Source organism: Pollicipes pollicipes, unplaced genomic scaffold (genome assembly GCF_011947565.3).
Source record: "Pollicipes pollicipes isolate AB1234 unplaced genomic scaffold, Ppol_2.1 Scaffold_3087;HRSCAF=3621_pilon_pilon_pilon, whole genome shotgun sequence".
Classification (NCBI taxonomy): domain Eukaryota; kingdom Metazoa; phylum Arthropoda; class Thecostraca; order Pollicipedomorpha; family Pollicipedidae; genus Pollicipes; species Pollicipes pollicipes.
Window position 1 is genome coordinate 41,480,204 of NW_023596225.1, and position 11,997 is coordinate 41,492,200.

General features: G+C 61.3%; 1 protein-coding gene across 1 annotated transcript in view; it reads right to left on the minus strand.

Annotated features, from left to right (window-relative positions):
- LOC119090175 (semaphorin-5B) overlaps window positions 1–1,514 on the minus strand; it is a gene marked incomplete at its 3' end in the record, with an annotated part of 27,143 nt that extends 25,629 nt beyond the window's left edge. Inside the window, 1 exon segment of the mRNA XM_037212966.1 lies at window positions 1,379–1,514. Within this exon segment, the coding sequence (XP_037068861.1) occupies window positions 1,379–1,514 (136 nt within the window).
- Between the last annotated feature and the right edge of the window lie 10,483 nt (window positions 1,515–11,997).

An 11,997-nucleotide genomic window follows, 5' to 3' on the forward strand; every position in this document is an offset into this window, starting at 1 on the left:
ACCGACGACGGAGCGTCTCGAGTTCGGACAGCCTGCCGCCTGTCGGAACACCGCAGCTGTCACGTGCGACGGCGCAGCCGCCATCCCTCAATGGCTCATTGTTTACGTGGCCCGAGCCGGCCGGGCCGACGACGGCCTTGCTTGGGGCACGAACTGTCCGTGCGCCACGTGCCGGCGCGCGGCCGGGCGCCTCGACCGGGCGCGGCGTCGGACGGGGCGGAGTGAGCCCTCGGGCGTCGGGTACCGCCGGCCCGCTCGCCGCTGCCAGGGAGGATGTTCACACAAACTACGTCGCTCACGGCGACCGGCAAAGTACAACCGGATTCTGAAGCCCGCGTTTCAACCTGCAATGCCTTCCTTCAGTCAACATATTATTTCAATATTCAGGAAACGGTTGTGCAGCGACAGCATGTGAGCCAGTTGGAGGTGCCTAGTGGAATCAATTTTCCTGACTGGCCAGTTTAAAGTTGGCGCCGATCCCGACAGCTGAAAGGTTGATAACAAAATATGGTCGGCACGCCTCATGAATATTAAGTGGTGCTGCCCAGTCACACTGATGACTGTTCATGTCTCAGAACTCCAGCCCATCCTGTTTTGACTTTTTGTACTTTCGGCGTGAGCTCCTAACGTGTCGGTTTAGTTTCGCTGGCCTCAATGTGTAATGTGCCATTGCAACTCGGCTACAAGTCTCGTCCTCCCTGCGCTAAACGCAGCTCGCTTCGTTGAGCCGCCTGGGGCACGTCGCTTTGAACCGAAATGTCACGGCAAGAATCCAGTGAAGAAGCAGGAAATCGTTCAAGAACAATGCTCTGATTGTCTCGAAGTCGTGCGAGGGTGCTTTAGAGTCTCTGTCTCAAATTTGTCAAAATCGGGCTCGAGACTGTGGGACCGGAATACGCGGGTTCTGGCAAAACTTGAAGTTGGTGCGTATGGCGGAGTGGTTCCTAAGCTACAACCCTGATGCGTGCACGTTGAGTGGTGCGACATGCACGCATCTCGGACAGTTTGAGGACCTCATCCGGTTTCCGCTCACTCCCGCACACCCCGGCTCGCGTTCGTTTTGATCTCTCCAGCCAAAGTGTTCGGTACTTTATCTACGAAGATCTCAAAAATCACCGAGAGATGGCTCTGGCCTTGTTGCAGTTACCAGCTCAAGGTAGTTCTCAAATATCCGTGTATGCCAGGATTCCTGAGACCGCAGCCAGATTGGGTACAAGACCCTGAATCAGATACGCTCGGAGCAAAAATGATGCCTAATCTGGAAATGGGCATGCATGTCCTTGAGAGCGGCAGCGATTGCAGGAAAGAGCCAACAGTCGGTTACCCACTGAGCCGACATCGCCGTCCGCAAAGAGAGCGCCCCAGTGATGCTACTCACCCGAGTGTGAAACAAAGCGGTAGTCGCCGTCAGCCTCGTGCGTTTGGCTGGCCGACTCCTGCTCACGAGCGCTCGCGAGCGCTCCGACCGCCAGCCAGCGCCAGCAGCAGCGGCGGCCCTCCTCTGCCAGTTTCATGACGCCGCGAGCCGCGCCGCCGGTCTCTTCCGAACACCCACGCTGGCGTCGGCGGCTACCGCCTCATGGTCTGGAACGGGACGGACAGTCAGCGAGGCGCCGTGGCGCGAGACAGGCAGCTTGTGAAACGAGGGTTCGGGCACTGGGACCGGCGGGGCCCGACGCGTGTCGGTGCCGCGCTTAAGGCGGTACTGATTCGCGCAGAATACACCTCTCACATCCCCCATCAACCCCCCCCCCCCTCCCTGGCCAAGTGATCCACCAGGACAGCCCAGCGCCAGGCCGGGCGGTTTCGCGGGGTAGCCCACTCCTGAACGAGTGGTCCAGCAGGACAGCCCAGCGCTAGGCCGGGCGGTTCCGCGGGGTAGCCCACTCCTGAACGAGTGGTCCAGCAGGACAGCCCAGCGCTAGGCCAGGCGGTTCCGCGGGGTAGCCCACTCCTGAACGAGTGGTCCAGCAGGACAGCCGAGCCGGCCGAGCGGGCCGGGCTCACGCCACCCTCCTGTCTGCGGATCTGCGGATCTGGCCGGCACCCCAGCCACCGACGGCCGTTTCCAACGCAGGCTTTCCAATCCCGGGTCGTTTGGGGACGCCGTTCGGTGGGTTCGGCTGAACAATAGTGAATAAATTAGCAGTTATCGGCCCATAATCGGAACGTCGTCTCCGATAGGGCATGACGTACAATGTACTCTGGAGATCGGGCTGATGGGCGGGTTACACACTGCGTAATCGTGACCTTTTGATCGGCGCGCCCGTTGACTTGGTTAATTGCGACACTGAGGTACACACCTGTGTACACCTGACAATGCAAACCAGTATCGGTTATATGATGAGTGTCTGCATAGCAAGCCCGTTGGCCGCTTGTGCTGATGTGCTTTCATGTGCAGACGTGGCTTTCGGATGCCTTTAAGTCCGGTTGCAGCATAAACAGACGCGTGGTAGCCGATAGGGGACATAAAGGAACGTGTGTCGCGCGCATTGATGAGATAAAATGACGCAGCCAGCGCACGGCTGGAGTTTTGATGGGCATTGATGGCACGTAGTGAGCATGGCGTCCCTGATGCAGTGGGTGGAACGTTCATCCAGCAAGCAACAGCTCAAGCCAAGTCAAGGCAGCTACAGACCGACGACTGGATTTAGGCTTCGTACCAACTGAAAGTGGTCATTGTTCATTTCGTCAGCTGGACACAGGGCCGATTCTCTCCAGGGGGACGTCAAATCATTGCCCAAATGCCCGCGAACTTGGATCTGATTCCAGAAAAGCGCCCCGTGTCTAGTGCGTATCTCCTAGCTCTGGAGAGGGGGGTTTGGGGGTTGGGTGGGACATGAGCCCCGTGCCCCTCGGTTACGTCCCCACCGTCAGCTCATAACCGTTCACATGCATTTGAGGGGCCTGGGCCTGTACCACTGCGGCCAGCGGCGGCGGCGGCCGTGATGCGCCATTTCGTCACCGACTGCGACAACGCTCGTGCGCGGGCCCGGTGCACCACCGCTCACAAGCCAGTCTCGGCTCTGGAGCGGCCGGCCCGGTCGGCCGGTGGTGCGCCCTGGCGGTCGGCCCGATCAGACCGGGGTGCCCCCTGGCGGTCGGCCGGTGTACGGTCGGGAGCCCGGACCGCGCCCGGTCGGAGGATCGGCCCGGGTGCGCCCTAGCGGTCGCCCCGGGCGGCCGGGGCGCGCCCCAGCGGCCGGGTGGCCCGCCGTCGCCTGTCAGAAGGGGCGGCGACCGGCGCGGCCCGCCCGGTCAGACAGGACCGAGCTGGGGGCGGGCCGAGGGGGCCCCAGCCAACACTTAGTTCGCGGTTGATCGCGGTCGGTTTTCGCGTGCTCTCCGGCCTGAGGCTGTTCGTTCTGTTGTGATCTTGTCGTGCTGAGCGGCGCGGCTTTTGCGTTGATGTGGGTAGGTAATGAGTGGGTGCAAGTTTGTTTGCCTGGCGTAGTCGAACATCCCACCATTTCCGAACATTCCTGCCATGCACGAGCTGCATTTTCCTGGGCCGCCACTGACAGCAGAAGCCCAGACATGTCGGCTGATATCAGCAGAAAGCCAGACCGGGTCGGCTGACATGAGCAGAACACACGGCAGCCGCCGCCGATCTGCCGGTGTCAATCAGCTCGTCCTGCTCGCGCCAGCACCCTCCATCACGCGACACAGCCGGCCAGTAACTGACACACACCCCCCAGCCGCGGCCAAGGTCAAACAAACCCTTCCCTGCAGCTAACGACCCGCCAAACGTCTGCAGCACCTTGTTGTCGGCGCATGAGCCTTGAGCGCGCCAGAATCTGGACGCGACGCCCCGCGTGCATGTGACGGGGCGCCACGGCACCGATGGGTCTGGCTCGCCTGGCGCGATAGCACGCGGTATAACGTTACAGTTCAGCGGCTCGCTGGCCCCGCAACTGTAATGTGACCACATGTAACGGCGGTTTTCCGGCAGCCGACACCGTGTCAATCACAGCGCCGTTAAATGTCATGCAACACTCGGCCTGTACCATGATTTGACCTAACACCGTTATCGCATTTAAGAAGGATACGTGTATATACTCGCTCTTCATATATATAATGGTACGGAAATAACACTTCAACGAAAGCTCATGAGATAACCTATCCATGGTGGTTAAGATCTGATAATGTGATATATATATATATATATATATATATATATATATATATATATATATATATATATATATGTATGTATATCAAAGTAACGCGCTACGCAGCAAAATATCTCACGGCGGATACACACAAATATAATTTGCATATCGCTTCACCCACGTCACGACACACGCAAGCACAAACAATCCGCCAGAACAGGGCGGTTCCGACGTTCGCTCTACGGAGCGGAGGCGGGAGTGCTGCCATATACGGGCCTAATGGCAGCGTCTCCAATCCGGCTGCGGCGAGGAGCCGGCTCCCACGCTTACGCCCGGAGGTGCTCCGTCAAACGGGCCTAATGACGGTGATTTGGAGGGCCGACCGGTCCCACTTCTGGTGCGCCGACCGTGCCGCGCCGCAGCCCAAGCTGGCTGATGGGGCCAGGTGAGGTGGGATGATGGGATGGGATGAGGCGAGGGACGATTGGGTACGGCGTGATGCGGAAACGGCAGCCCAACAACACATGATGAGATGACTCATTAATTCGTGGTTTTAGTCAGATGATGTGTTATGGTGCTGCTGGCTAAGTTATAAATCATTGTAATTTGTTTAAATCCTACCATTTATGAATAATAACATATCTTGGTTTAACCAGAACATCATCTGGGTTTATGAGATTTCCAGCACCAACAATAGTGAAAGGTGGCCCAATAACATACACAAGCAGTGCATCAAAGAGCAGGACGTGTCTTAGAAGCGTGGACCTCCTGGAAGTACACCATCCATTTTCCCGACACCGGAGGCACCGATGACTGGTTAGGCCACGCGGCTGTATCTGCACGACGGTAATCACTCGGCCAATTCCTATCACAGGACTTCGTCTTCCTTTGAACTCACCACCCGCCTTGTAGGCAGCAGCGTAATCTGCTCGCGTGACATTAACCCCGCATTGCAGCGCGGCTCACTCGAAGTCGAGTGGCGCCTGCCGCGCGACAGTCCATTTGTCATCATCTAGCCCAGAAACCGAGGACGATTTACCGGCCGCGCGTCTGACAGCAATCTGCAGCGATCTGGCAGCATCACAAGCGGCACGGCGCGCCGTCAGCTCCCGCGCCACCGCCCGCGTGAATGCTTCCTGCGCCTTGCACCTCTCCGCGCCCTCTGCAGCGCTCCCGTAACTCTGCCGCACGGCGCACGGCCTGTCACGACCAGGGGCTTCATCCCGGCTGCCCCCGTGTCCGGCACCGCGACCGGGTCTCATCCCGGGCCGCCCGCGTGTGCTAAGTCACCACCCCTGGGCGTTCATCCCAACCGCCCCATGTGTCAGGGCACCACGACCGGGTCTTACATCCCGGCCGTCTCCTTTGTCCCGGCACCACGACCAGGCGTTCGTCCCAAGCCGCCCTCCGTGTCAGGCACCACGACCCGGGCGTTTCATACCCGGCCGTCTCCTGTGTCCGGTACCACGGACCGGGGTCTTCATCCCGCGCTCGTCTCCTGTGTCAGGCACCACGACCGGGTCTTCTTCATCCCGGCCGTCTCCTGTGTCAGGCACCACGACCGGGCGTTCAGCCCTGCCGTCTCCTGTGTCAGGCACAACGACCGGGTCTTCTACATCCCGGCCGTCTCCTGTGTCAGGCACCACGACCGGGTCTTCATCCCGGCCGTCTCCTTTGTCCGGCACCACAGACCGGCGTTCGTCCCAGCCGCCCCTGTGGTCCGGTACCACGACCGGGCGTTCATCCCGGCCGTCTCCTGTGTCCGGTACCACGACCGGGCGTTCGTCCCAGCCGCCCCCTGTGTCCGGTACCACGACCGGGCGTTCATCCCGGCCGTCTCCTGTGTCCGGTACCACGACCGGGCGTTCGTCCCAGCCGCCTCCTGTGTCCGGTACCACGACCGGGCGTTCGTCCCAGCCGCCCCCTGTGTCCGGTACCACGACCGGGCGTTCGTCCCAGCCGCCCCCTGTGTCCGGTACCACGACCGGGCGTTCGTCCCAGCCGCCTCCTGTGTCCGGTACCACGACCGGGCGTTCGTCCCAGCCGCCCCCTGTGTCCGGTACCACGACCGGGCGTTCGTCCCAGCCGCCCCCTGTGTCCGGTACCACGACCGGGCGTTCATCCCGGCCGTCTCTTGTGTCAGGCACCACGACCGGGTCTTCATCCCGGCCGCCCCCGTGCCAGGCACCACGACCGGGCGTTCGTCCCAGCCGCCCCCCGTGTCAGGCACCACGACCGGGTCTTCATCCCGGCCGCCCCCGTGCCAGGCACCACCACCGGGCCTTCATCCCAATGGCCCCCCGCGTCGTACACCGCTGCAGCGAAACAGCCATGGCAATGGTCGCGACGAACTCCTTAATCAGGTGATGGCAGGGTAGTGCCAGTAGAGCAGTTATGTGAAGCGTCTCTGGTAACCATCAACGATGTCTTTAGACAAAAACTCCAAAAACATCGAAGTCACGAGCGGATGGCGTCGACGAAGGTCGGTGGGCAATGATCAATCACCTCAAGACAACGACGGACAATGAGTTGCCGCCGGCCGGCTTTTGGAGGCACTGCGAAGCCATCATTCTCTCTACAAACCCCTGCCGCAGCCGTTTGTGTTGTCTTTAGCTGCGGTTTCCCCTCTATTTTCAGCATCCTGTGCGTGCGTATGAGCATGGCGGTCGGCAAAAACATAGTCATCCGTCTGTTCGATACGGACAGAACGGCAGGCCTGATTCTGGCCAGCCAGACTGGGTATCTCCCAGCCGGCGGGCCTCGTCCCCCGCCGCGCGGCCCGCCGTCGGTCTGGCCTGTTTACCGCCGGCACCAGCTGCCGCTCCCCACCCCAGCCGGGGCGAACCCCTCTAATCTGGAGGAGACACGGGTGCACGGGCGACACCCGAACCCCGCCGGCCCGTCACCGGCAGCACGGCCTGCTAGCAGTGGCGGCCCACAGTGGTGCCGTCCGTGAAGCTACACAGCTATAGCGTTGCTCATATGGCCGATGATGTTACTATGCCATACTGCTGAGGAGTGTATGCCGTCCGCTTTGTCTGGGACGCTGATGCACCCGTTTAAGCTGCGTGTAGACAGCGGGCCAGTCAGTCACCGCTGGGTGTAAGTCGCGCTAGCAGACATCCAGACGAGTGCTAAGACAATGAATGCGGAGACACCAAGCCTGCGCCCGGCAACAGACGCACACAACCCGACTTGAGTAAGCGATGGACGCGAGGCAAACGATTACATGCCACTGTCAAAGACGCTTGAGGTCGCTAACACCAGAAGACGCAAACGCCTGGATCTGCGATACAACCTCTCCGAAATCACGTTGGTGTATTAGCACCAAGCTGGCACGATGCAGTCGCAGTGCCGACATTTAAAATCACTTTGCTGTCGGCGTAAGATTACAGCCCATCATGGTCGTCTCGTCCGCGTTCTAAACATAGCCATGGCCCATTTCACGCCGTCTGAGCGCCAGCCATTAAAACAAAGGCCAGACATAAGTTAACAGCCTAAAAGGGATCGATAAAACATTTAACGAGTCCGGAATTGGTTGACACGAAATGCCCTTTTGGAGACAACCCGTTCAGCCCGTCGTTACCAGCCGACCGTCGTCAGACGTGACAGGTGGACGCCGCGCCGGACCAGCGCTCGGCGACCAGACCGGCCGGGCGGCGACAGCCAGCCTGCAGCAGGTCTGTGACGTCACCGCCGGCCGGTCGACCTCGCCGACCGGCCGGCGATGACGGGTCTGTTGCGGTCGCCACCGGGACCCAGCTCTGCAGCGCGCCGGCAGCGGTCACCGGATCGCGCCGACACGGAACGAGACGCGAGCAGCCGCTGACTCAGGGGTGTTAGTGAGCCGGGTTTGGCCCGCCAGCCTGTTCCCGGACATGCTCGGGAGTTCCGCTGATCCAGGCCGCAGTCAGCAAGCTACCTGAACGCCACTCAGCTCCGCTGGCTCTCGTTGGGTTGATCAATCATCGCTGATGCCGGCTCATGTCAGTGGAGTACAGGGCGAGCTCAGGTCAGGTCGCGGATGGCCAGCTGGCGCACAGACGAGCTCAGGTCAGATCGCGGGTGACCAGCTGGCGCACAGACGAGCTCAGGTCAGATCGCGGGTGACCAGCTGACGCACAGACGGGCCCAGGTCAGGTCGCGGGTGACCAGCTAGCGCACAGACGAGCTCAGGTCAGGTCGCGGGTGACCAGCTAGCGCACAGACGAGCTCCGGTCAGGTCGCGGGTGGCCAGCTGGCGCACAGACGAGTTCAGATCAGATCGCGGGTGACCAGCTGGCACACAGACGAGCTCAGGTCAGGTCGCGGGTGACCAGCCGGCGCACAGACGAGCTCAGGTCAGGTCGCGGGTGACCAGCCGGCAACAGACGAGCTCAGGTCAGGTCGCGGGTGACCAGCCGGCGCACAGACGAGCTCAGGTCAGGTCGCGGGTGACCAGCTGGCGCACAGACGACTCCAGATAAGATCGCGGGTGACCAGGTGACACACAGACGACCTCAGGTCAGGTCGCGGGTGACCAGCTGGCGCACAGGCGAGCTCAGGTCAGGTCGCGGGTGACCAGTTGGCGCACAGACGAACTCAGGTCAGGTCGCCGGCGACCAGCTGGCGCACAGACGGACGACCTCGTCCCGTGTGTTTACCTCCGCCACGCTGATATCGACAAACAATTAGTCGAGGCGACGGGCGAGGCGATGCCAGCGACGATAGGGCGGCCCGGTGGGCGGCGACCGGAGACCGGAGAAATGGGGGACAATTATCCGCCATTGACGTCGGTCGGTTATCGGACCGACATCTCTCACGCCGGGCAGTCGCCGGTGGCGTCACCTCACGACAGACAGTCGCCAACGGCTATGGCTCATGCCGGACAGGCCGGTCATCGCTCTTACGCGCGGCAGCACAGCCGGCCAGCCGGACCCGGTCGCCCGGGAGCATGATCCGGACGGTCCAGGGCCGGCCCCGCAGTCCGGGTCCAGTTCTAACGGCCCGAGGCCAGCTCAGAACGGGATCGGCCCCGACAATCCGGTGTCAGTCCCGACAGTCCGGGATCGGCTCCGACAGTCCGGGATGAACTCCGACAGTCCGGGTCGGCTCCAACAGTCCGGGGTCGGTCCCGACAGTCCGGGGTCAACTCCGACAGTCTGATGTCCGCCCCGACAGTCCGGGGCCAACTCCAACAGTCCGAGGTCGGCTCTCCGACAGTCCGGGGTCAACTCCGACGGTCCGATGTCCGCCCCGACAGTCCGGGGTCAACTCCGACAGTCCGGATCCGCCCCGACAGTCAGGGGTCAACTCCGACAGTCCGGGTCCGCCCTGACAGTCCGGGGTCGGCCCTGACAGTCCGGGTCAACTCCGACAGTACGGGGTCGGCCCCGACAGTCCGGGTCCGCCTCGACAGTCCGGGATCGGCCCCGACAGTCCGGGATCGGCTCCCCGGTAGTCCGACCCTGGGGCCGCTCCAGGAGGTCGGGCAGGACTACGCTGACCGGGCAGGTGTGTGTGATGCCCTCCGGCGGGCCGAGCATTTGCCGCAGCCCTTATCAATGCCGAAGCTGAGCAAACATGTCGGCAACACCTGCCGATATGGCGCGTCCACGGCGAGCTCAGACCACGATCAATATTTTCCGACAGGGCGTGCCCCAGATACCTTGAGTCTGGACGAATGTCTGCCGACATGGCGTGTCTCAGAGTTATCAGGGGTACGTTAGCTGCAGCGCCCATAAGATTTGGATTTGATACGGGCTGTTTATGTTTGGCCTGATGGTGTTGTCAGTCTTCTCAGAGGATAAGAGGAAGAGGAGCGGCAAATCCGGCGAAGAAAGCGGAGCTAGGGGTAATGCTACGGTGTGTTGTGCATTGGCGGAGGCAGCTGGCCTGAAAACAGTGTTGTAAGATAAATTACCAGTGGCTAAATTTGCTCATAACAAAGTACTCTGCCCAGCATACGCAAAGACTGTCCAATACAGCGCCTCTAGTCGCAAACGCCATTCCGCCGCTGGTGGCCGCTAGAGCGAGCATCACGTCATCATAAAGAATGGGCTATAAATATTCCCCGTCATTGCCACAACAAGTTTGTCGTACACTGGTTTATCACCAATGGCAGTTGGAGACAAAGAGACGGAGAGGCGGCTGCGGACGTGGCCCCCAAAACGCCGGCCCCGCTGCCTGCCGAGGACTGTGAGGAGCACGGTCGCTCTGCCGGGCCCGTGCTGCAGCGTGGAGCTGATACGATCACCCTGGGCTACCCAGAGAGGGAGAGAGTGCTGGTCGCGCATTCAAAATCCGCGACCCCTCCGGCAGGTTGACTCGTAAAACAGCGGCCGCGGGATGAGCCGTGCCCACGCGACAGGAAGCGCCGCGGCGCGCGCCGTGGGAGACACGCGAACATGACGGCCTGGTCGGCAGGAGACCGCCCAGTCGGCCCGAGGGCAGGAAGCGCCGCGGCGCGCGCCGTGGGAGACACGCGAACATGACGGGCTGGCCGGCAGGAGACCGCCCCGTCGGCCCGAGGGCAGCGCCCCACCACGTGCGCCCCAGATGTGGCTGGCGGCGCCCCGCCGACGCCGACTCAAGGCTGGCCGCACGGGCGCGGGATGGCGGCGTGCGAGCCCATGGGGCGGCGGGCGGGTGACCGCTGATCGACGACACCGGCGACCCAGCCCGGTCAACGGACCAACGGGCATGCGGCCTTGATACCCGCACGCCTCGCTCACAACGCACGGCAGCCATCGTGTTCAGCTACGATGAAGGCTGAGCACGTGACAAATTTTAGTTAACGTCGCCACGTGTGCTTTAATTGATTGATTGGTTAATTGATTTCTCCGGAAACAATCGTATCGGAATTGACTGCGAGAAAACAGATAGATCAACTCATAAGAGGCGTGTGCGGCTAACAGTAGTGCGTTTTTTATCTACCCTGGGCTGTCACTCGTAAATGTCCATTTGCAAGCCATGCAGGTCTGGGCTAAACAGATGCCGCGGTGAGCCAGGCTCGCAAAGCATCACCCGTGAGTTCGGATGCACCGCACCAGGGCGGTGGACTGACGAGTTCGATGGCATATTGAGTGCGGGGGAAGCTTGCTGAAAGTGGCTTCCAATGGGGAGACGTAGCTTCATTGCTGTAGGTCAGTGCAACTCATAACGTTTACGGTTCATTGGTTTTTGAAAATTCAGGACGGTCGACGTGCCAATAGTGCATGCCTTCAGAACGAGTTTGGCAATCCATGGCCGGCTCGCGTGGAGTACGGAGCACAAACAACTGAATGACCGCCTCCAGAGGTCACGCGCGATTCACAAACACAAGTTCCAGGCCATATGACAACACGTATCGAGTTTCCCAACGTATGTTAGTTAACAAGTATCGATCTCGCGATGTTAGAGTCACTGGAGACGAGGCCTGAAACACCGCCCGTGGTCGCGCGGACTCCACCCACCCGCCCGCCACCGCGCCAGGCTGAAGCGAGTCATGCCCACCTTTAAACACGCGTTTATCCTCGCGCGGCTGCCATGTCCAGGGAGGCCGACGCCTTTCTCGCAGCCGCAGCTCGTCGCAGCACCGCGATCCCACGCTGGAGTTCCCGTGCGGAGGCTCGCCAGCCGCAGTCGCGTCTCCCCACCGCACCACAACGCTCCACCCGACACGCGCGCCACCGGCTCGGGTCTGCCCGCGCCCGCGCACGCCGCCACCTGGCCCGCCGCGGGCTGGAATACCGCCGCGCGAGCACCCTCTCGCGGCGGCAGACGCCACCACGGGGGAGACGCGCACGGCGCCGGCCCCCGCAGAGGCGGCGCCAGGCACAGCACTTTGGAGGACGTTACTCGAGGGGAAGGTGATGTGAACAGACGGATCATGTTTGGACAGCGTGTCCATGCTAAAAAGAGGTGG